We start from the raw sequence: 25,967 nt of genomic DNA on the forward strand, positions 1-25,967 counted from the left end.
TGAGATTTTATAAAGAACTTCCTCTCCCAAACTCCACCCCTACAGTTAATTATTTATATAATGCATTTGATTATCAAATTCTTTCCTTTTCCAAAAGACATGCAGGCTGAAATCAATGAAATGTTACTTTAGGTGGAAATTTCTTTTATCTTTTAAGAAAAAACAGAGAAATTTGGGGGAGAGATGCATATTATGACATCATTTTATGATCTAACTATCTATCTATCTATCTATCTATCTATATATATATATATTTTTTTTTGTGGTACGCGGGCCTCTCACTGTCGTGGCCTCTCCCATCGCGGGGCACAGGCTCCGGACGCGCAGGCTCAGCGGCCATGGCTCACGGGCCCAGCCGCTCTGCGGCATGTGGGATCTTCCCGGACCGGGGCACGAACCCGTGTCCCCTGCACCGGCAGGCAGACTCTCAACTATTGCGCCACCAGGGAAGCCCCCTTATTTCTGTTTTGATCTTTCTTCTTTCTCTTGTCTCCATACATTTTCTGTCAGAAGCAAGAGGGAAAGGAAATATTTAGGAGCTTTCTCTTTGTAGTTTGTGTTGCTTTTGATTTTACAGTTGTAGGGGAAAAAATGATGTTATAACTTTTTTTTTAACATCGTTATTGGAGCATAATTGCTTTACAATGGTGTGTTAGTTTCTGCTTTATAACAAAGTAAATCAGTTATACATATACATATGTCCCCATATCTCTTCCCTCTTGCATCTCCCTCCCTCCCACCCTCCCTATCCCACCCCTCCAGGCAGTCACAAAGCACGGAGCTGATCTCCCTGTGCTATGCGGCTGCTTCCCACTAGCTATCTATTTTATATTTGGTAGTGTGTATATGTCCATGCCACTCTCTCACTTTGTCACAGCTTACCTTTCCCCCTCCCCATATCCTTAAGTCCATGCTCTAGTAGGTCTGTGTGTGTAGTGATACAAGGGAGGTTAGTAAGTTGGTGTGATGTGTACTTCAAAAAGAGAACGGCAATTCAAGTTCTGCATACTTACTTACTAGTGAAAGTAGTCGTTCTCCCTGAGGTGGTAGCTATTTTGCCTTCTTGCAAATAGTTTCCTCACAAGGTTACTTGCCAAGATAATTTTTCCATTGGTGTGAAGAAGACATAACTTGCTGGCAAAACTGCATCAGTGTATTAAGGATGTATCTAGGGCAAATAAGTAGCTGTTTGTTACAGCCCAGAATGAGAAAATTCGATGCCTTCATCACAGGGCTAAAACCTCTGTCTAACAAAGGTAACAACATTAGCCAAATATAGATGTCACATTTTAAATCTCTACATCAAAAAAAAAAAAAAAAAAAAAAGAAAATCAGGACTAGTTTTGGGGTTGGTGATCACAAATTTGAATATTCAAATTATTTTTGTTCCATTAAAGTAAGTAAAATGAATTTTACTAGAAAATTTTCTTTTAGTAAAATTTACTTAATAAATTTAAGACATTTAATTCTTTTCGGTTTACAGCATGTTCTATGTATTTACTGATCTCAGTGATCTCCCACTAGCTGCAGTGCCAAGAACTTTATTGATGGGCAAATGGTACCCGACCTCGTGGAATTCTATTGTAAGATGCTTTATAGGCATCTTAGTCTGCCCATTTTTCAGAATACACTACAGAATCAGTTTTCAGGTACTGGTACTGCTCTAGTAACAAGGCATTTCTGAAATATAAAAAGATAGGTTCCTTTGTGATACCCAAGAATGCCTTTAGGGATGTTGGTGGTCATTGTTGGTAATGACGATGTTGTGGTTGCTTTCTCAAATATGCTGTACTTTGAGTATACCACATGGGATGAGAGAAGCCAAAATTATACAGACATGCAGTGATGGTCTTTGTTTATTGCTTCCATTCACTGAGTGGGGTGGAGTTCACAGTTTGCTGTTAATAGGGAACTCTGTGAAAGGCTAAAACCCACGTATGACCTGTCAGTTTGCCAACCATTTAAAGGAATGAGAATTAGTGTTTATGAAATAGAATCATGATTCAAAAACTTAATGACAAGCTTCAGAAAGGGCAATGAAAGTAGCATTAAAAAGACATGTAATCTCTGGAGAATCTTTTAAATCTACAGAATAATTTCCACACTATTTAGCTGCCTCCTCAGCAGGATTAGAGAGCTAAACATGTTCGTTAAACAGCAATTCTGCGATGGTGGGATAGGGAATCAGTAGGGGATTGAAAGAGGGTTTCAGATTGCGGGAAGCATCTCTGTAGAGTATTCTGTGTTAAGCACAAGATTACTCTGTGACACATCTTGAAAAGTAGTACATGTGAGTATCTCTAAGAAATTAGGCTAAGAAAAGCACATGTTCTTGACATATATTGGATGTGTAAGTAGCAACTATCTTTGTTAAAGTTTAATATTTTTCCTATCATATATCATTCATCTAGCCACCTCAAATGATTTTTGGAAATGGCTAGGTGGTACAAATAAGTGTATTTTTTTCTCCACATGTTTTCTGGCAAATTATTGTCATCCTTAATTCACAAATTTCATATAGATGAAGAAATAGATATGCAGTCCTCTTTATACACATTGTGTACAATTAAATGCATTGGTGGTGATGATGGTGACAGCAAAGATCAATGGAAGTAAGTTACAAAAAAAATTTTTGAAACTATCTGTAATTTTAGAAACTATCTGTAACTGCCTGTTTCCTGGTAAGAAGGATCTAGTCAAATTCTTCACTAGTGGCTAAAGTAAGCCAAGTAGAGTAGTATTTATAAGAACACTCACCCCTCGGGTTGTGTCATGTAGTATTTTCATTCTTAACCTGAGTGGACTTGATACAGTTTTTGTTTGAATCTAAAAGATATAGGGAATTCAAATGTTTGAATACAAATATTTGGATGTAGATTTAAATACATTGAAAAAAAACACACTAACTCCTAGGTTGCAGTCTTGTAGCATTTTAACTGTAGTCTTCAATGGGCTTGGATGTAAGTATTTATTTGAATCCAACAGAAAATCGTGTTACCACCAGGATCTGCTATGGACTAATATTTTTTAAAATATGGGAATAACATTTTTAAATGTTCTAAATATTACTACGTAATACTAAATATTACTACAAATGACACTTGGTACCAGACCAAAGTCTGGGCTTTGATATTTCATGAAGAAACCCATGAATAAAAGTACTAAAAAGTACTAAAAGTACTAACAAAATCCTAAATTTGGACTTCTTCCAGAGTTTGGGATTGTTTAATCACGATGCCAGCCCAGAGAAATGAACACTACTTTGTTGTTGTTTTTCTCCAAGCACAAGCGCAGTATAGCTCATTGAAGATTCTCACTGAGCTGTGATAAAAGCTCCCAAGGGAAGGTGCTTTATAACACTCCTCTGCTCATTGATGAAACCCTGGCTTTGAAACCACTGGGGCAGCAAACATCTCTGCCTCTTACAGGGAGGATCAACCTAACTAAATGTACAATCTAGGAAGGGCGGGCTATCATTTCTGCTCTAATGCATCCCACACATGCTTGCAAGGATAGAGGATAAGCAAACTATTTTGAATAAGGAGAATTTTATTGCATCAAAAATTGCTTTTGAAGACAAAGATGATTACTCAGCTAGTTTCTAATGTGAAAAAGTTGACAGTAATAAACCATAGCAATTTTTTTTTAAAGTACCAAGTTGTATACCCATTTTCTTTAGACTTGGATAAAAAGTACATGATAAAAATCCTAAGTTGTATATGTATAATATACATAATTTATATATATTAGATAGAAAAATATTTATATTAGATATATATTAGGTAAGTGAAAACCTTAAGTTATATATATATAACATAACTGAATGTATATGTATTATATATAAAATGTTTCTATATAACTGAACTTCTGCAAATTAGAAATTCATTCAATTCAGTAAATTTCTATTTTGAAACAGATAAACAACTTCAAAAAATCCCCTTTAAGAGCATTAAACCAGTCAGCCAAAAATCAATATGGCTTATTTTTAGCATCTTAATGCCCAAATGATATTAGCCCATTCTACCAAAATGAGAAATTTGGTAAGAGACAGTAAGAAAGAGCAATGTAGGCACACTTGGCTTCGAATATGAAGTTTCTTAATTCTTAGAGTGATCCAAAAGCAAGTAATGGAAGTTCAGTCAGAGGTGCAGAAAAAAGAGGGGTTGGTTATTAAAGATACATTTCCTATCCTTATGGAATTACTCACGATTTGGCGGAGTAAATCGCAGCATGACTCTGAATAATGTATTTAAAATGCAGTATCTATCTGTGCTGATTTACTTGATACTTATTTTTACATTATTTAATATATGATTTATCCTGCCTGTCACAAAGTAGGTGTTTATTAAATAATTGATGAATGAATGGGTATGAAATTGTCATCAGTAATTAGAGTCTTAGTATACTTTGGGAGTTTGCTGGGCAAGAAGGTCTGGTGAGAGAGTAGAGCTCTGGAATTCAATCTAGGAAATAATATCCATTAAAGTCTGCTGTCTCCATAGGAAAAATCAAGAAAATCCCAGTGTTATATTTTTTTATACATGGGAAGTTTGATCATGATGATTAGAAATATATTACACAGCTGTCCTACATTTTATTGGGTGGCTTTTTAAAAGATACCGAGACAAGGTCACAGCAACTTAGAAGTGGCTGGAATGCTTTTTGGCTATGGGTGGCAATTTGTCATTTAACTGGGTATTTTTACAAATACGTATGAAAATAAAGAATAATATTAGTAATTAAAACTCCAAACACCGAAGCATCATTTAGTGCTAAATGTTCTAAATTATCTAATTACAAAATCAAAAATTAAATCGTGCAGGGCAATAAAAATATTGTCAAATGATTTACTTCCTTCTGTTCTTGCTAATATTACAGAAAAGGCAGGACATTGAAATCACTGGTATCTGTTGAAGTATATTTGGAAGAAAAAGATTCTGTTTAATCTAGGAGTACTTGAAGAAATTAAAAAAAATTATTTTTATTTATTTTTTAATAGATCTTTATTGGAGTATAATTGCTAACAATACTGTGTTAGTTTCTGTTGTACAACAAAGTGAATCAGCTATATGCATACATATATCCCCATATCCCCTCCCTCTTGAGCCTCCCTCCCACTTGCCCTATCCCACCCCTCTAGGTGGTCACAAAACACCGAACTGATCTCCCTGTGCTATGCAGCTGCTTCCCACTAGCTATCTGTTTCACATTTGGTAGTGTATATATGTCCGTGCCACTCTCTCGCTTCACCCCAGCTTCCCCCTCCACAACCGTGTCCTCAAGTCCGTTCTCTATGTCGAGGTCTTTATTCCTGCTCTCCACTAGGTTCATCAGTACCATTTTTTTTTGTTTTTAGATTCCATGTATATGCGTTAGCATATGGTATTTCTTTTTCTCTTTCTGACTTACTTCACTCTGTATGACAGACTCTATTTCCATCCACCCACCTCACTACAGATAACTCAATTTCATCTCTTTTTATGGCTGAGTAATATTCCATTGTATATATGTGCCACATCTTCTTTATCCATTCATCTGTCAATGGACACTTAGGTTGCTTCCATGTCCTGGCTATTGTAAATAATGCTGCAGTAAACATTGTGGTACATGTCTCTTTTTGAATTATGGTTTTCTTAGGGTATAGGCCCAGTAGTAGGATTTCTGGGTCATATGGTAATTCTATTTTTAGTTTTTTAAGAAACCTCCATACTGTTCTCCATAATGGCTGTATCAATTTACATTCCCAACAACTGTGCAAGAGGGTTCCCTTTTCTCCATATCCTCTCCACTAATTATTGTTTGTAGATTTTTTGATTATGGCCATTCTGAACGGTGTGAGGTGATACCTCATTGTGTTTTTAATTTGCGTTTCTCTAATGATTAGTGAGGTTGAGCATCCTTTCGTATGTTTGTTGGCAATCTGTATATCTTCTTTGGAGAAATGTCTATTTAGGTCTCCTGCCCAGTTTTGGATTGGGTTATTTGTTTTTTGATATTGAACTGCATGAGCTGCTTGTATATTTTGGAGGTTAATCCTTTCTCAGTTGCTTCATTTGCAAATATTTTCTCCCATTCTGAGGGCTGTCTTTTCATCTTGTTTATGGTTTCCTTTGTTGTGCAAAAGCTATTAAGTTTCATTAGGTCCCATTTGCTTATTTTTGTTTTTATTTCCATTTCTCTAGGAGGTGGGTCAAAAAAGATCTTGCTGTGATTTATGTCATAGAGCTTTCTATTTATGTTTTCCTCTAAGAGTTTGATAGTGTCTGGCCTTATATGTAGGTCTTTAATCCATTTTGAGTTTACTTTTGTGTATGGGGTTAGGGAGGGTTCTAATTTCATTCTTTTACATGTAGCTGTCCAGTTTTCCCAGCACCACTTATTGAAGAGGCTGTCTTTTCCCCACTGTATATTCTTGCCTCCTTTATCCAAGATAAGGTGACCATATGTGCGTGGGTTTATCTGTGGGCTTCTATCCCGTTCCATTGATCTATATTTCTGTTTTTGTGCCAGTACCTTACTGTCTTGATTACTGTAGCTTTGTAGTATGGTCTGAAGTCAGGGAGCCTGATTCCTCCAGCTCCATTCTTCTTTCTCAAGATTGCTTTTGCTATTCGGGGTCTTTTGTGTTTCCATACAAATTGTGAAATTTTTTGTTCTAGTTCTGTGAAAAATGCCATTGGAACTTTGATAGGGATTGCATTGAATCTGTAGTTTGCTTTGGGTAATATAGTCATTTTCACAATGTTGATTCTTCCAATCCAAGAACATGGTATATCTCTCCATCTGTTTGTATAGTCTTTAATTTCTTTCATCAGTGTCTTATAGTTTTCTGTATACAGGTCTTTTGTCTCCTTAAGTAGGTTTATTCCTAGGTATTTTATTCTTTTCATTGCAATGGTAAATGGGAGTGTTTTCTTAATTTCCCTTTCAGATTTTTCATCATTAGTGTATAGGAATGCAAGAGATTTCTGTGCATTAATTTTGTATCCTGCTACTTTACCAAATTCATTGATTAGTTCTAGTAGTTTTTTGTGGCATCTTTAGGATTTTCTATGTATAGTATCATGTCATCTGCAAACAGTGACAGTTTTACTTCTTCCTTTCCAATTTGTATTCCTTTCTTTTTCTTCTCTGATTGCCATGGCTAGGACTTCCAAAACTATGTTGAATAGCAGTGGTGAGAGTGGACATCGTTGTCTTGTTCCCGATGTTAATGGAAATGCTTTCAGTTTTTCACCACTGAGTATGATGTTTGTCATACATGGCCTTTATTATGTTGAGGTAAGTTCCCTCTATGCCCAATTCCTGGAGAGTTTTTATCATAAGTGGGTATTGAATTTAGTCAAACGCTTTTTCTGTATCTATTGAGATGATCATATGGTTTTTATTTCTTAATTTGTTAATATGGTGTTTCACACTGATTTGCTTATATTGAAGAATCCTCGCATCCCTAGGATAAATCTCACTTGATCATGGTGAGATCCTTTTAATATGTTGTTGGATTCTGTTTGCTAGTATTTTTTTCAGGATTTTTTCATGTATGTTAATCAGTGATGTTGGTCTATAATTTTCTTTTTTTGTGATATCTTTTTCTGGTTTTGGTATCAGGGTGATGGTGGTTTTGTAGAATGAATTTGGGAGTGTTCCTCCCTCTGCAATTTTTTGGAAAAGTTTGAGAAGGATCAGTGTTAGCTCTTCTCTAAATATTTGATAGAATTCACCTGTGAAGCCATCTGGTCCTGGACTTTTGTGTGTTGGAAGATTTTTAATTACAGTTTCAATTTCATTACTTGTGATAGATCTGCTTATATTTTCTAATTCCTCCTGGTTCAGTCTTAGAAAATTGTACCTTTCTAAGAATTCGTTCATTTCTTCGTGGTTGTCCATTTTATTGGCATATAGTTGTTTGTAGTAGTCTCTTATAATCCCTTGTATTTTTGCAGTGTCAGTTGTGATTTCTCCTTTTTCATTTCTAATTTTATTGATTTGCGTCTTCTCCCTTTTTTTCTTGATGAGTCTGGCTAAGGGTTTATCAGTTTTGTTTATCTTCTCAAAGAATGAGATTTTAGTTTTATTGGTCTTTGCTATTATTTTATTCATTTCTATTTCATTTATTTCTGCTCTGATCTTTATGATTTCTTTCCTTCTACTGACTTTGGGTTTTCTCTGTTTTTCTTAGTTGCTTTAGGTGTAGGGTTAGATTGTTTATTTGAGATTTTTCTCGTTTCTTGAGGTGAGATTGAAGTGCTATAAACTTCCCTCTTAGAACTGCTTTTGCTGCATCCCACAGGTTTTGGGTCGTCGTGTTTTCATTGTCATTTCTTTCTATGTATTTTTAACTTTCTTTTTTGATTTCTTCAGTGATCTCTTGGTTATGTAGTAGTGCACTGTTTAGCCTCCATGTATTTGTGTTTTTTACAGTTTTTTTTTCCTGTAATTGATTTCCAATCTCATAGCATTGTGGTCAGAAAAGATGCTATTTCAATTTTCTTAAATTTTCCGAGGCTTGATTTGTGACCCAAGATGTGATCTATCCTGGAGAATTTCCATGTGCACTTGAGAAGAAAGTGTATTCTGCCACTTTCAGATGGAATGTTCTATAAATATCTGTTAAATCTAGCTGGTCTGTGGTGTCATTTAAAGCTTGTGTTTCCTTATTTATTTTCTGTTTGGATGATCTGTCCATTGGTGTAAGTGGGGTGTTAACGTCGCCTACTCTGATTGTGTTACTGTCGATTTCCGCTTTCATGGTTGTTAGCATTTGCCTTATGTACTGAGGTGCTCCTGTGTTGGGTGCATAAACATTTATAATTGTTATATCTTCTTCATGGATCAATCCCTTGATCATTATGTAGTGTCCTTCTTTGTCTCTTGTAATAGTCTTTATTTTAAAGTCTATTTTGTCTGATATGAGTATTGCTACTCCAGCTTTCTTTTGGTTTCCATTTGCATGGAATATCTTTTCCATCCCCTCACTTTCAGTCTCTATACATCCCTAGGTCTGAAGTGGGTCTCTTGTAGACAGCATATATATGGGTCTTGTTTTTGTATCCATTCAGCCAGTCTGTATCTTTTGGTTGAGGCATTTAATCCATTTACATTCAAAGTTATTATCAATATGTATGTTCCTATTACCATTTTCTTAATTGTTTTGGGTTTGTTTTTGTGGGCCTCTTCCTTCTCTTGTGTTTCCTGCCTAGAGAAGTTCCCTTAGCATTTGTTGTACAGCTGGTTTGGTGGTGCTGAATTCTCTTATCTTTTGCTTGTCTGAAAAGCTTTTGATTTCTCCATTGAATCTGTATGAGATCCTTGCTTGGTACAGTGATCTTGGTTGTAGGTTTTTCTCTTTCATGACTTTAAATATATCCTGCCACTCCCTTCTGGCCTGCAGAGTTTCTGCTGAAAAATCAGCTGATAATCTTATGGGGATCCATTTGTATGTTATTTTTTGTTTTTCCCTTGCTGCTTTGAATAATTTTTCTTTGAATTTAATTTTTGTTAGTTTGATTAATATGTGTCTTGGTATGTTTCTCCTAGGGTTTATCCTATATGGGACTCTCTGTGCTTCCTGGACTTGGGTGACTATTTCCTTTCCCATATTAGGGAAGTTTTCCCCTATAATCTCTTCAAATACTTTCTCAGGACCTTTCTTTTTCTCTTCCTCTTCTGGGACCCCTATAATTCGAATGTTAGTGCACTTAGTGTTGTCTCAGAGGTCTCTGAGATTGTCTTCGATTCTTTTCATTATTTTTCCTTTATTCTGCTCCTTGTCAGTTATTTCCACCATTTTGTCTTCCAGCTCACTTATTTGTTCTTCTGCCTCAGATATTCTGTTATTGATTCCTTCTAGTGTATTTTTCATTTCAGTTGTTGTGTTGTTCATCTCTGTTTGTTTGTTCTTTAGTTCTTCTAGGTCTTTGTTAAACATTTCTTGTATTTTCTCAGTCTGTGCCTCCCTTCTTTTTCCGAGATTCTGGATCATCTTTACTATCATTACTCTGAATTCTTTTTCAAGTGGGTTGCTTATTTCCTCTTCATTTATTTGGTCCTGTAGGTTTTTACCTTGCTCCTTCATCTGTGACATATTCTTTTGCTGTCTCTCTCTTTTTTTTTTGGATGAGTGGGATTGTGTTCCTGTCCTTCTGAGTGTTTGGCCTGAGGATTCCAACAGTGGAGTTTCTAGGCTGTTGGGTAGACCTGGGTCTTTGTGCCAAGATGAGGACCTCCAGGAGGCCTCACTCCGATGAATATTTCCTGGAGTCTGAGGTTCTCTGTTAGTCCAGTGGTTCGGACTTGAAGCTCCCACCTCAGCAGCTTCAGCCTGATCCCTGGCTCATGACCCAAGATCCTGCAAGCCATACGGGGTGACAAAAAAAAAAAAAAAAAGGAGAACAATAAAAAATAAAATTAGACTAGGAAACTAACAGTTATGTTAGAAAGAATATAAAAATAAAAATATAGATGAAACAACAACTGGAAGGTGAAACAAAACCACAATAGTAAAAAAGGAGAAGAAAAAAAATGGGGGGGAAGGCCTTGCTGTGGAGGGTGAGGCCTAAGAAGGGGGTTGGGTGGTGGGCAGGGCCTATACTTAGCACCCACGGGGCTGGAAAAGGCCCTGGGGGGTGTGGAGTGTGGAGCTTAGGCTCAACAGAACAGAAGGGGCCCAGGCGGGTCTCCTGCCTCTGGTCTCAGAGGGTGGGGGACCAGCCTGGGTGCTCATCAGGTTTCCCGGGCTCGAGTGGGTGGGGCAAACATCCTCTGCTCCTCTCCCACTCCTCAGGTCCTGGAGGGCCCCTCCCACCTGCCTCTCTTGTAGATTGTGATGTAATTTCAGGCAGGGACTAAAGAAATTATCAAAACTTTCCCAATATTTTTGAAAATGACACATTTACACAGACTAGAAATTGTCAATCATTTGGCCTTTACTTGTCAGCATCTGGCTCATGCTCTTCCCCAGTGTCCTGAGTGAGGCTCAGCTGTGAAGGCACAGCTATGTTGGCTCAACATGAGACATTCTGATGGGCAATAGTCACTTCACACTTACCTGTAGGGTTCTTCCAGGTTCATTAGGCTGCAGTTTGAAATCTTCTACAGATTATCTGTGATGTGTGTTGTAGTGTGTTCATTCCTTTTTATTGATTGGCAGTCCCCTGCTGTATGGGTATGCCAGAGTTTGCTTAACTATTCATCTATTGCTGGACGTGTGGGTGGAACCTAGTTTTTGGCTATTATGAATAAAGTTACACTGAACATTTGTGTACAACTCTTTGTCCGAACATATGCTTTCAAGTTTCAGCAAATTTGAAAAATTTTTAAGTTTCTGCCATGAGGAGATAATATTTTCACTTTCGAGATTGGCAATATTTTTAAAAATTGTGAGTTTTGATGAGTATGTGTTGGGGGTAATGAGTACTCTTTAAACATGAGCAAACTGGGCCTATGGAGTGGTACAAATCTTTTCAAGGGCACCTTGATAGTACGTTAGAAAATAAAAATATATGCTTATCCTTTGTTCCTGAAATTCTCACAATTTGCTGAACTATTGGGAAAATTACCTTCTTCCTGCCTCTGTTCCTCATAAGTATAAGGAGAATAATACATGATACATATCTCACACGGTTAGTATGTTATACATAGGATTATAGTAAGCATTAGAGTAATTAATTCATGAAAAATGTTTGCCATACCAAAAACTTCTTACTTATTATTTTTAGGATAACTTATAGGAATCTCTTGTTCAAAACTATCTTGTTAAATACATAGGGAATATATGTTTAAGGGTGTTCACTACAATAACATTGTTACAATGAAACATTGGAGATAATGCAAATGGCCTTCATAAGAGATTATTAAATCAATTATGGTACATCTTAGGAGGTAACATACAGAAAGGATGGATGTGGGTGCTGGAGAAGAATGGCTGATTCTAAATACTGCCTCAGTCCTTCCTACTTGTGAAGCTTGGTCCATTCCTTAGTCAATTGCTGTTCAACCATAAAAATGATGATAATAATACCCACCTTATAAAAGCTTTTGTAAGGAATCAGTATAAGTTGCTTAGAAGAAAACCAAAGCAGAGGGAGCATCCCATAAATCCATAAATTGTAGTATCACCATGGCATATATGCACCTGTTATAAGAATAAGGCAGGTCTGCATGTGTTACCACAGGATACTCATTAGAGAAAAGTGTTATTTTTTTCCCCTGTAGATATTGTATGATGGAGGCAGGTAAAATGTCCACTTCTGTATTTTTAGACTTGGGTATAAGTGTTCAAATGTGTCAAGTACTACTTTATTCTCTAATTATAGGAAGGGAACAATAGTTTTTTTTTAAATTTTATTGAAGTATAGTTGATTTACAATGTTGTGTTAGTTTCTGGAGTACAACAAAGTGATTCAGTAATACATATATATATTCTTTTGTCAAATTTTTCATTATGGTTGATCACAGGATATTGAATATAATTTAGGAAGGGAACAATAGTTAAGCATATTTTAAGCTTCTAATTCAGCTTTAAAAATTCTCATTACAAATGAAAATTTTAATATGTAAAATTAATCAACTCAACAGGAAAGAATAAAAATCAAAGTTAAAAGAAACTTCTTGGTCTTTGAGTACTTTATTTGAATTTGTGAATTTAAGAAACATATGTTATATATTTATGTACACAGAGAATAACAAAGTTAAATGTTCTATTGGAAAGACTACTGTGACTGGCAATATTGAGTGATTGTCATTTTATAATATTTCTTTTACACTGAAATGCCTTAACATGAAAAGACAAAAATAGGAATGGTTATGCTAACAAATGCACTTTGTTTTCCATGCCTCTAAATCTCCTTAGGAGCAAGAACTCCATATACAGGTTGTCCAAAAGATAGTCAAATAATTTATGAAATAAACAAACTTGCAGCCTTACTCAGATTTTAAAAAGAAGTTGGTTTTCATTCATGTGGAAAAACCAAAAACAGAGCAAATGTGCATGCAAAGATAAATAAAAACACTGGCTGCTTCTCAGTAAAGGTGACAGTCTGTCTTTCACACTAATTTATGTACGGTATAATAAGTAACCACTAAATGTAGTAGCAGGGGGATATTTGGCTGGAATTGTTCCTTTTACAAGGTGCAACCACACTTCCTGCCCATAATTTAATTCTAATAAGGCATCCCCAGTCAAAACCCTATCACAGCATATCTCACCGTTAATACTTTCAGACTCAAATGCAAGCTTGTCTACTCCATCAACCACTAAAAATCCAGAGATATGAGCACTAAATGACTCAATGGTATACTTAAAAACATACACCCCAAGATAGGGGATTCTGAATTTTCCAGTTCTTGGAGTATATGAGGCTCCATAGTTGACATCCAAGTTATTAAATAAGATAGGACCAGGTGTGGTCATTCCATATGTATGAGATGCAAAAAATGCCACCATCGGTGCATATCTGTAAGATCCTTTTGAAAAATCTGTTAGCGGAAAAAAATGGAAAGAGTTAATTTTCATGTTTTGATCTTGTTCTGTTTATATCTTTATCATTTTATCTCGGTTACAAAAAGCGTTAGTAGAAGAAAAAAGGTCATTCATCAGACTTAACAAGGGCATATGTGTCTGGGTGTTTGCCCCTTTTCTTGCCTGAACTACCCAAAATTGCTTAGCCTCTCTGAGACTGTTTCTCCGTTTAGATCAGGATAGAATGGTGGTAGTAACACTCAATACCTTCCTCATAGAAATGCCTCAGAGATTAATTTGCATGTTGCTTTGATCTCTCCAGAGATGAAGGAATTCAAAGCACTCTGATTATTATGGTATGTCAGAATGTTTTAAAGCCTCTTGCAGGAATTAAAGCTGATATGATGCAGAAACAATTTTTCCAGCACCTTGTCAAACAGTTTCTAGAGGCTAAAACAGAAACCCAATGAAATTGTATGCACTATCGAGAAGTAGACAAAAGCAATCTTCTATGTAATTAATGCCAAATGTACTTACAAAGGCGGAGATTTAAAAACAGACTAAAAAATTTACTCTTTATTATGCAGCACACTATTAAGAAAAGCCTGATCTGCAACATATTTTTTGCTGTCATTTTAAAGAGAATATATTTTAAGCCCTGCACACATTTTCTTGTATAAAAATCAGAAATAGTACGCTCTGGAAGTAAATCTATAGCAACCAATACTTACTTACGAAAGTAAATGGGCAAAAAGGCATCTTGTTCTACTCAATACATCTGAGCATGTTCTAACAGCCCTTAGCCAGTCAAAATGACACTATGAACTTGACCTTCATAGAAGACATACTGCTATTCACTTATTATGGCTTCATTTAAAGGATCAGATCTGATATGAATCAAAGATGTATTCTTTAACAACTTGTTTGAGGAGAAGAAGTTTACACTAGTTCGACATATATATATATATATATATATATATATATGTATTTTCTTTTAAGATGCACTAGGAAAAAAATAAGTGGGGGGGGGGGATTTTCACTAAACTGCCTCTATTATACCAATATTGACAATTTCAACTTGTGTATATCAATGAGTTTACCTGACAAAATCATGTATGTTATTCACTTAATTTGATAAGTAAAAGGAATTAATCCTCAAGTGAGTCCAGATTAAGCAGGTCTAAACATTCATTCGTAAACAGTTCAAAAAATGTTTTTATGACCTTGAGCAAATCCAAGGATGCGTGTACTTTCTTACCTGGAGCTAAAGCATTTTCTTCCACCACCTTGACAGTACAGTTGTCACCAGTAAAAGGATGTCGGCAAGCACAGATAAAGCTAGTTCTTCCATTTATACATGTGCCCCCATTCTGGCATGGGGATCTACTACAGTCTGAATACTCCTCTGTTACTGAAAAAGAATCAAGATAAAAGAGGGTAAAGTGACCTGTTTTCCTGTTGATCTCAAATCATAGTTTGCAGCAGAATTAGAATTAAGGAAAATGCATTCCCAGGCCCAGGACACCCACCAATGTAATCATGGGACTTCATGCAAATCTCTGAACTACCTGAGCGGCTTCTTCTGAAGCCCTTTCCTGCTTTTTGGAAGTGGGACTAATTCTGTGATTCACTGCATTTATGTGTGGTAAATATTAAGATTTTGGTCAACTGTAGAACAGACAGACTATCTGGACACACAATCATGTATATTTGGAACCAGTACATGACAAAAGTAATATTTCAAATCATTGGAGAAAAAAAAAGTCTATTCAATAAATGGTGCTAAGCTAATTGGATATCCATAGAAATATAAATTCCATGTGTGTAAAAATACTAACTGTGAAAAAAACATATATGATTGCATTACAATCAAATAAAAGGAATATCTTTGTTGAGCTTTAAAATTTTGGAAAGCTCTTTCAACACAAACAAAATAAACAAAACCCAGAGGCCATAAAAGAAAAATCCTGACATTTGACCACCTAAGAATTAAAACTCATTTGCAGTGAAAACCACCCATATTTGAATTTCAAAGTGCCAGATTAAGAGAAACTATTTTTTTTAACAGCTACAACAATGTAATGACTAATTATAGCAAATGAAAACTTCTGACTAATCCCAAAGAAAAAGTATGTAAACCTGTAAAAATAGTGAAAAGTGGGCAAATAATATGAACTGGCAAATCATTGAACAAAAACTACAAAAGCTCATTAAAATTTTCAAAGCTTATTCAACCTCACTACTAATTAAGGAATAACAAATTAACACCACCAACATTTTATCAGGTGGCAACATTTAAAAACAAAATAATCATGCAATATGAAGGAAAATGGGCATTCTCATACAATGTTGGTTAGAGCTTATATTGCTGGAACCTTCGAATAGGAGGACACTTTGACCATATTTGACAGAATTAAAAAGGTTCTTTTGCTTTGGAGTCAGAAATTTCTCCTGGCCAGAATATATATTCCAGATACCCTTGCATATGTATACAAAGATAATTATTCAAGAAAGTTCTTTATGATATTACTTGCACTAGTGAAAAATTGTAGGACACCTACATGACCATTGATGAGGGACTTATTAAATGAATTTATAGTATCTTTTCATCCAGGAATATTAGACAGCAGTAAAAGAGTGGGGTAAATCCCCAATATGTTTGATTTGCTGAAGACGGCAAGTTTCAGTTCACTTATTAGGTATAGAATAATTTCAGTTATTTAGGAAGCCTCAAATTGTGAATACGGTTATAAACATAATTCATAATTACGTGGAGAGGAAAGGTTGGAAGAATACATTACTGGCCACAGTTACCACTGTGGCTCCACCTTGTGGAAATAGTGTAAACAGTTTGCAATTCACTCATTTCAAATCATGGTCACTGATGATTTTTAAATTTAGGGTTATTTGTTTTAACATTTGTCTCAAGAGTCAGATCTATAAATATTTTAAATAATTCTACCTCATATTTAATAATTCTAATTCATATAAAATGTGACCAAACTGCATGCCTGTATAATTAGAATTAAAAAAATTTTTTTGAAGTGTAGTTGATTTACAGTGTTATGTTATTAGTTTCAGGTGTACAATATAATGGTGTAATATTTTAACAAACTATACTCCATTTAAAGTTATGATAAAATATTGACTATATTCCCATTTTGAGAAAAATATTTAATGGATCAGTGTCAAGTACAGAGCCTTATAACATACAACCAAAGATTGGTTGGCACTGATTTGTCCTTTGAAACTATTTGTATTTCATTATGCAACCAGCTACAAATCTACTTTTGTATATCATCTGACTCATATTTTTTTACTTTATTACTACAATACTTTAAAAATGGTTAGCTACCTTTATAATAAGTTCCTGTACATATTTGTGCTCAATAGGCAATTTCTTCTTGAATTAACAGTAAAAAATCAGACTCCAATAAAGCATCATTTTCTTTTTGACATCTTTCCTCATCCCTTTTGATAGAATTAATTGTATGAATTCTCTTCTTTGTTGTCTGATGCTCTGAAGTTCTGTTGAATTTATCATACCCTACTGTAATTGCTCACTTGTCCTTACTTCCAATGAGTGTGGGCTTTTGTGAGGTGAGGGCTCAGGTCCTCATTTCTTAAACTTTGTGTCACTAATGACTAGCACAGTGCCTGACATATAGAAGTACTAAATTGTCTTTTTAAAGATGAATAAACAAATTAATGGAAGATGGAGTAGATGACCTCATCCTTAATCTAATACTCTTATCCCTTCACCACATGTTCTAAAACATCATGCAGAGTTCGATGCTATGATGTCACTGGCATGTTTTTCTAGAGACATAGAATTATTTCAAGCAGACTTTCCACAACTTCTACCTTGGGCTTCCATAACCTCTTAAACTCCTTCCAGTCCGTTTATTTTCTTTGTTGGAGATCGTACAATTAGTTAAGTTCTGCCAACTCAACATTCTACTGTCTTGTGCAAAGAGCATAACTAATCTTTTAATATTCATTTCCCTGCTCTGAACATGACTAAAATTCTTTTACCACTGTCTTGGAATGTTTCATAAGTCTCAATTTGTTCTGATCTTTGCTTTCTGTGCCCTAATATGTGCTCAAGTTACACTTTTCTATTAATCCTACTTCCATATTTCATAAATATTCATGTTAAATTTGAACTGACTGAAGAGCGCCTTACATTTTCAATGCACTGTCTTTGCCAGTATTTACCATTCTTTATTTTAATTACTTGCTTAATGTCTGAACTCCGTGAGAAGAGGGATTGTGTTGAATTTACCACTCTGTCCACTCAACCTTTCTTGGCGCTCATTCAGCACTTACTCAATAGGTATTCAATGAATAAAATGAAAGGCCACTTTATATTGATGTCTTCTATTTTTATTTATAGTACCCCTAACATGTCATATATAATATGTTTTACATAACATAATGTTTTACTTTTCTTAATTACTTATTTAAATTATTTTTAAATTTGTAAAGCTTAGTTCTATTTTAGCATCAGTATTTTATTTTTTTATTTCTTCATTTAAACAGTAACGTTATAGAGAGCAGATAACTCTGATGTCTGCTTAGGGCAGAAATGGAGTTTGAAACAGGTTAGTGAGGAGACCTATCACTGCCTCTGGGTGAGTTTTGTCATACACAGGAAAACATTATACAAATCCACCAGTATCTGCTCTAGATACTGTATCCACACAACATTAGAACTTTTCTTTATCTTTCATCCTGATGCCAATGCTCTCTAACATGTTTTCACCCTCATACCGATGGATGCATTAATTTTCAATGCTATTCTGTTGCATCATTTATCAAAATTATACCTATCAAATAATACCTATCCTTCCATTGCTCTAAAAATACTTCATGTCCCTTTTCAACAACTTCTAGAAATGTGAACAGTTGTTTATATCACATTTTCAGATTCATTGCTCTAATCACTCATATTCTGTTCATTGGTGTATAGACAGATGGCAATATTGTTTCCAACCATCTTTACTACTTTTCCTTCAATTGTCAGTTTTAATTTTTGTTCTTCTTTTTAAATCGCATCTGTTTTTCTTGATATTGTTTCTGGGATCTTTTTTCTCAACCTTTCAAATATAATTTAAAGCTCATTTAATCATATCAGCAATCTTTACCAAATGAAGTAGCCCTGTCCCAGATGATTTATTATAACCCTTGTCATTAAACTATTTTCATTTATCTTAAGCCATGACCCAAAAAATTTAATGTTTTTTATTTGATATTATCATCTGTTTTACCTTTTTCTCATAATCTTCAATCAAAAGAAGTATTAAAACAGCAAATATATTGAAATATGCTCAACAACGTTAGTCATTAGGAAAATGCAAAATAAAATCACAATTAGATACAGTAATACACTTAGTAAAATGGTAAAATAAACAACATTGACAGTGCCAAGTGCTGACAAGGTTGTGGAGCAATTAGAATTCTCATACATTACTCATGGAAATAGCAAGTGATTGGCCTGTCCTTATAAAGTTAAAACTGTACTTATCTTACAACCAAGCTATGCTACTGGTACATATTAGCTCAAGAGAAATGAAAACATATGTGTACACAAAAGCCTTTATGTGAATGTTTATAGCAGCTTTATTCAGAATCACCTCAAACTGAAAACAGCCAACATATCCGTCAACTACTAAATGTGTAAACAAACTGTAGTACAGCCATACACAATGGACTACTACTTGGTAATGAAGAGGAATACATGCAACAACATGGATGGATCTCAAACATACTATACTAAGTGAAAGAAGCCAGACTCAAAAGCTTACACACAGTGTATGATTTAATACACTTTGAAAATGTAAGGGAAGAAAACAGATCACTGGTTGCCAGTGGCTGGGAGTGGAGGTAGGGTTTGACTACAAAGTTACGTAAGAGAATTTTGAGGGGTGATAGAACTGTACTTCATCTTCATTGTTGTGGTGATTGCATGACTACACATCTGTCAGAATTCATAGACTGCACATCAAAAACAGTGACTTGAACTCTATGTAAATTATACCATAAAAATCAAACCTCTCCCCAATATTTTTACTTCTATTATTTTGTTTGCACAGGTCTCCTACATCACTATGTCTTCTTGTCTTTTTCTTTTTCTTAAAGACTTTGAGTTCAGAGAATCACGCACTTTCCTTGTTCTGATGGTTCTGATTACTCCTCCCCCAACCCCCGTGCTCTCTTCAAATAAAGGAAATCTCCATGTTTCTGTCTTCAGTTCTTTTCTTTTTCTTTAGCTACCTAATTCACTTCTTTGCCCCCAGATATCACTTCTGTGCAATAATTTCCACTTTTTATCTACAAACCCTCTTTTGGTTCCAGACCTACATTTGTAAATGACTTCTGGACATTTCTGTAGGGATAAGAGATCTTTAAACTCATGTATCACAGAATAAACTTCTCTTCCTGTGTACAACTGTACTTCCTCCTTAACCTTCCTATTTCCATTAATGGAATTGACCAACTTCCCATCACTGATGCTTTATTTAAACTTTGGTGTTATTCTTTATTCTAAGAGTTTGTATTTTCAATTAGCTGTTTTCTACTGAATATATATTCATTTTTAACTAACATTCCTAGTTTCCATTTTGTTCCTTTCTCTATCACTATTTGAAGTCTTAATCTATTCAAGCCAGGGCTGCTGTAATAATTTTCTGACTGATCTGTGGAAGAACGCAAAATAAATCGTAATAATGCACATACGAGGTGATGTCATACTCCTGCTCAAAAATGTTTAATTGTTAACAATAGGATGAATTTAAACATATTATACTCAACACAGTGTGTAAACGGTTGATTGAATAAATGCTCAGCCCAAAGCTACCTCTTCCGTGAGATTTGTCCAAACATCCAGTTCTCAATAAGACACGAAACTCTTATGATAATGAACTCCTATAACATTCATTTAGTGCTTAGTATATGCTGTGGCATGTTTCTTTTCTTTCACGTTCAAAACAGCTTTATAACAGCATAGTGTTCAAAAGCACATGGAAAAAATTTTAAAACTTAAAACATAACAACCAAATATCACATTACTCTGTAGGTACATCTTCCACTGTCAACTTTTGTTACAACAAAATAACAAAGTTTCCATTATATCCCTAGTTGCCTGCAGAATTCACTATTTTTCCCACAGTTGAAGCCTATCCCACCATCTTATTTAATAATACTGCACTTGGCTCCCAACACACTCAGCACATTCCACAAAACTCTGCTTCTCTACCTTTCTCTTTTTTTTCTTTTATGCATAATATTTATCACCTTTTAACATACTATGTAATTTACATTTTTACTTACGTTTTTTTTCTCTATCCTTGCTAGAGTGTAAACTCCAAGAAGATGGAATTTTTTTAAAATGTTATGATGTATCCAAAGCATCTATAACAATACCTGATTTTATTGGCCCAATATTTGTGCTGATGCCTCTCGAATCTAAATATCCATGAAAAATTTTAAATTTAACGCTTGCTTAGGATTATAAAGCCTAGAAAAGAGTTCTTAAAGGACTGTTGATTAACTATAAAAATTGATTTCCTTTTTTGTAAAAGTTAGGTGTGTATTTGAATTCCTATATGACTCTGGCACATTGACACACAATAACTTTCTTTCACTGATTTCTTTAGCTGTCCAAACACTGTGTAATAATTTTTCTGGTAATTTGTTCGAGAGGTGAAGAGACTTGAGTTTTCATTGATCCATAGTATCAACAAAGTGCCATGTGATATTTTCCCCTAAAACAATGATATTCAAAATAAACAGCTTTGAATAATTCAAATTAAATTTATAATAAAATACTTATTATTTCCATTCAGATCCACTTTGAGGCTGTGTATAGTAAAACTGGCAATTACAACTTTTAGGGTATGTTTTTCAAATTTCATACGCAGTTAATATACGGCAAAGCTATTTTTTTATGCTGCAATTTTTTTGTCAAGGTGCGAGTATCATGTCCACTCAGACTGCTGTGCCACATGGTCACAATCTGTGATTTAATAATCCCAGCACCTTCTTTTTCATGTTTGATAATCAATACAGCACAAAATAATACTATCATGTGCAATTTGGAACTTATAGTGTTGTCAGGGACTGGTGGAAAGACATCTATTCAGTGTATTTGATTACAGACCAGTTAATAATCAAATTTGGTGTCAAAACTTTGGTGTCAAAGAAACAGTCTATTGTTGAGAAATAGCTCCTGTGATTCTTGTTAGAAAACGAATCCCAGCATATGCAGTGACTATGTAAATGGAACCTGGTATCCTGTCCCATTTCCTTTTTATTGTCAGACCATGGGTCATAAATTTTGGTTCAGATGTGAGTGTCAAGTGCATGAGTTTCTGACTGTTCACCTTAGGTACCATGGTCACTTTATTGCAAGACATGAAGCAGGAAAGGATTGTTAATTTTGTCAGCATCCTCTCTTCAACTGTCAGCCTTCCATACAAAGGGGCATCCTCTGGAAAACTAGGGGAGTCTTTTCTTCTCCCAGGGAACAATGAACAAAAACTAGTTCATTTAATATTCTTTTCAATACTGATATGTTTTATTGACACAAACTGGGGAGGCTGTCTCCAGAAGACAGGTTTGCTAACCAACTCTGACACAAAGAATATCTTTAATATCATGAGCAGAAAAGAGTCAATATAACAGGCCTGAGACTGCTGCCTTTAGAAAGGCTGACTTGCAAGGATTTTCCCTTGATCTATGCCTGGGAACTTGGCTTGCCTCTATTCTCTAACTATTTAAAAAGTGTCTTTTGCAGTGCCCTGACTCTTCAGACAAGCTATATGGTTTATGCTGAACGTCTACTTTCCTTTTAGAGTATGGAGTTTTGGTATGCGCTCAATAGAGGGTACCTACGTGACCAGCCCTATTATGGAGTGAATGTTTGTGTCCCCCAAAAACTCATAGGTGGAATTCCTAACTCCCCAGGTGATGGTACTAGGAGGTGGGGCCTGTGGGAGGTATTTAGGTCATTTAGGTATTTAGGGTGGTGCCTTCACGAATAGGATTAGTGCCCTTTTAAAAGGGACCCCAGAGAACTCTCTCACTCCTTCCCTTTCTGCCATGTGAGAATAAAACAAGAAGTTGACAGTCTGCAATCCAGAAGAGGGCTCTCATCAGAACCTGACCATGCCGGCCTGATCTCAAAACTGTGAGAAGTGAATTTCTCTTGACTATAAGCCACTTTATCTATGGTACATTGTTATAGCAGTGTGAGCCCCAATAAAACCCTTGAGAGCTTAATATCTGATGGTCTTCTCTGGGCAGAAAAATTGCACACATGTGACTGCATTTTTTGGTGACTGGAAAACAGAACACATAGAAGTACACCCCCTCATGGGAGGGAGAGAGCATAAGAAAGCCTATGCATGGATTTCTCCAGACTCCGCCTGGGTCTTTCCCCCTTGCTGATCCTCTCATCTATTATTTCACTATAATAATCCTTAGCTGTGTGTATAACTAAATGCTGAGTCCCATGAATGCTCTAGCATAGCAAGCTTGTGTGTCATTTTGGATACCTTACAGAACACATCGTAAACTCAATTCAAGTAGCTATCCTTCAAAATTTAATTAGCTTATATTCAATATTTTGTATAGAAGTCAACTTATCCTGAGGTATATGTGAGAATGTTTATTTTTTTGATATGGAAAAGCATATAAAGAGTTGAAATACCTTGGAAAAAACTCTTGTTAACACTTTTGTGGATATTTTTTAGTGCTTGTGAGTACCCATGCATTTTTATACATTTAAGCCTTTATATTTTTAATCCTGTTCTTTTTGATTTATTATGTGGTAAGCATAAGCTCATTTATCAACATATGCTGAGTTTAAAACACAGTGACGTAAATTAAAGATGGAACAATGGAATACGATGAGCATTTAAATTACGTTGCTACGTGGAAATAATTACATATGAAATATTAAGTGAAAATTTTAGAGAAAATAAAATATAAACATCGAATATAGCTGAGAAAATTGTATCATATAGTCCTAACTACCTCAATAATACACTGTATGAAAGTTGATTTCCTTGATTCTCAAACTTTGTAAGGTAGATATGTTATTCTAATTTTATAAATGAGGAAAGTAAGTTTTAGAAAAATAAATGACTTTTACAAATAAACACATTGCTAGGCAGGACTTAAACTTTGTTTTCTTGATTCCAAGTTCAGTGCTTCTTAGTCATCACAACTGCCTCTGTGCTGTGTCACAAAATTTAGAAATGGTTTTAAAGTGATGTAAGACAGTAAAATATTCACTAGGTTCTTATTTTTTCTTTTAAATTGCTTCTATTCACAGAAATGATAATTTAAAAAGTTGTATTTGGTATACTGCCAAATCTGTTACAGAACGTAGTCTTTCTTAAGAAGAGTAGTTAAAGTGACAGTGATGAATAAAAGGTTTATTAAGGAGAGTTAAATATACTTGGTAAATACTGGAGGAACGGTTAAAATAAAAAGTCGATGGTCTCACGAGCAGAAGGAGCATCGTCAGCCATGCTGCTGACATTGTTACAACAATTCAATTCAGGATTCAGCTCCTCTTGCAAGGCAAGCAGCCCGACCTGCTCCGCGGGGACAAATCTGCCAATTGCTTCACAAACAAATCTTCAAAGAGGAAATAAAATCCTCTTGGTGTCTACTGGACTTTTGTTTAGAAACAAGTCAAATATTTAGGGATTCAACCAGAACAGTTTATCAGAATTGGCCTGAGAGGAATCATAATTAGCATAACTGGATGTGGGAATGGCTCAGGAGAAAGTGATATGGAAGAGAACTCTGAATGTTACCTCCCACTGCATCAGCTCAGAGAAGATGTGGTGAAAAACTGATGCCAACTTTCAATGACAACTGCCCACTGGCCATTAACACAGAAAAGCTAAACTGAAAAGTAGCCTTTTCACTTCCTTCTGGTCAACGCAGAAACAAGTGGTAATATTTGGGTCCTCAAGAAAGCAAACTCCCTGGGAATATCAACTCTGGCCATACGGAATATTCAGATATGGCCAGACTCTGAGATAGATATGATTCGTCAAACACAAGCAGAAGGAAGAGAAAGGCAGGTGAATAGACTTCACAATCTACTTCAGTACAGTAGTTGAGCGGAGCCCTGAGTCCAACAGACCAGGAGTCAGGCTCCATCACTTACTAGTTGCATGACCTTAGGCAGGATCCCTTAGTTCATCTCTCTGAGGGTTAGTTTACTCACCTTCAAAATAAGAATAATGATAGCTACCTCATAGGTATTAAATGAAAGAACATATGTAGTATAATTTGTACAGTGCCTGGGATGTAGTCAGTGTTAATACATGGTGTCCAATATTACATCATTATAGTATTACTATTATTAGGCTTCAAAGGAGGTTATCAGTTATTAAAATTAAGATTAAACAGAAAGAGAGTCACAGACATAGAAAACAAACTTATGGTTACCAAAGGGGAAAGGGGGAGGGAGGAGGGATAAATGAGGAGGTTGGGATTAACATATACACACTACTCTATATAAAACAGACAAACAGGGCTTCCCTGGTGGCGCAGTGGTTGAGAATCTGCCCGCTAATGCAGGGGACACAGGTTCGAGCCCTGGTCTGGGAGGATCCCACATGCCGTGGAGCAACTGGGCCCGTGAGCCACAACTACTGAGCCTGCGTGTCTGAAGCCTGTGCTCTGCAACAAGAGAGGCCACGATAGTGAGAGGCCCGCGCACCGCGATGAAGAGTGGCCCCCGCTTGCCACAACTAGAGAAAGCCCTCGCACAGAAACGAAGACGCAACACAGCAAAAATAACTAAATAAATTAATAAACTCCTACCCCCAACATCTTAAAAAAACAAACAAACAAAAAATCCAGACAAAAAACAAGGACCTACTGTATAGCACAGGGAACTCTACTCAACATTTTGTAATAACCAGAAGGGAAAAGAATCTTAAAAAGAACATATATGTATAACCGTATAACTGCATCACTGTGCTGTACACCTGAAACTAACACTATATTATAAATCGACTATACTTCAATTTAAAAAAAGAAAAAACAAGATTAAATTTTAAAAACTATGTTTCTGTGGTTTTTCTTTCTACAAACTGCATTTATTCTGCAAATGATGGTGGCTATAATCTGAATAATATTATTGTGAGATTTGTAAAATCGTGATAAATTACCTTCTGGTGTTAGGTAGGGGAGTAATGTGGCTAGACAGTATTTACAGTATCATAGCAAAGGTCAAAGGAAACACAGCCAAATTTAACTAGTATGGCAGTGTGTCTCACAGTTGGTATCCAAGGAAGTAGTTTATTTTGCAATTGGTTTATTCTTAGAGGAGAATTTAGCCTGAGTCCACTGGTTTCATTATCTTGCATAGACTTTACCTGCTCAGCTGTTCAATGAATACCATCAGTTTTACGACCCATAGAAGCAGAGCCGGCTTAATGAGCACGCATATCTACGCATCCACTTGAAAGGGCCTCAC

General features: G+C 35.5%; 1 protein-coding gene across 3 annotated transcripts in view; it reads right to left on the bottom strand.

Moving 5' to 3' along the window:
* Nucleotides 1–12,343: 12,343 nt before the first annotated feature.
* Nucleotides 12,344–25,967, bottom strand: part of MMRN1 (multimerin 1) — a 77,438-nt gene continuing 63,814 nt past the window's right edge. For all 3 annotated transcript variants that reach the window (XM_073805589.1, XM_019926421.3, XM_073805588.1), the window contains 2 exons: nucleotides 14,718–14,870; nucleotides 12,344–13,476 (listed from right to left, as the gene is read on the bottom strand). In XM_073805589.1, coding sequence (XP_073661690.1) covers nucleotides 13,055–13,476; nucleotides 14,718–14,870 — 575 coding nt within the window. In that variant the 3' untranslated portion in view covers nucleotides 12,344–13,054. The remainder of the gene's footprint in view (nucleotides 13,477–14,717; nucleotides 14,871–25,967) is intronic.

The sequence above is a fragment of the Tursiops truncatus genome, chromosome 5 (assembly GCF_011762595.2).
Source record: "Tursiops truncatus isolate mTurTru1 chromosome 5, mTurTru1.mat.Y, whole genome shotgun sequence".
In the NCBI taxonomy this organism is placed as follows: Eukaryota; Metazoa; Chordata; class Mammalia; order Artiodactyla; family Delphinidae; genus Tursiops; species Tursiops truncatus.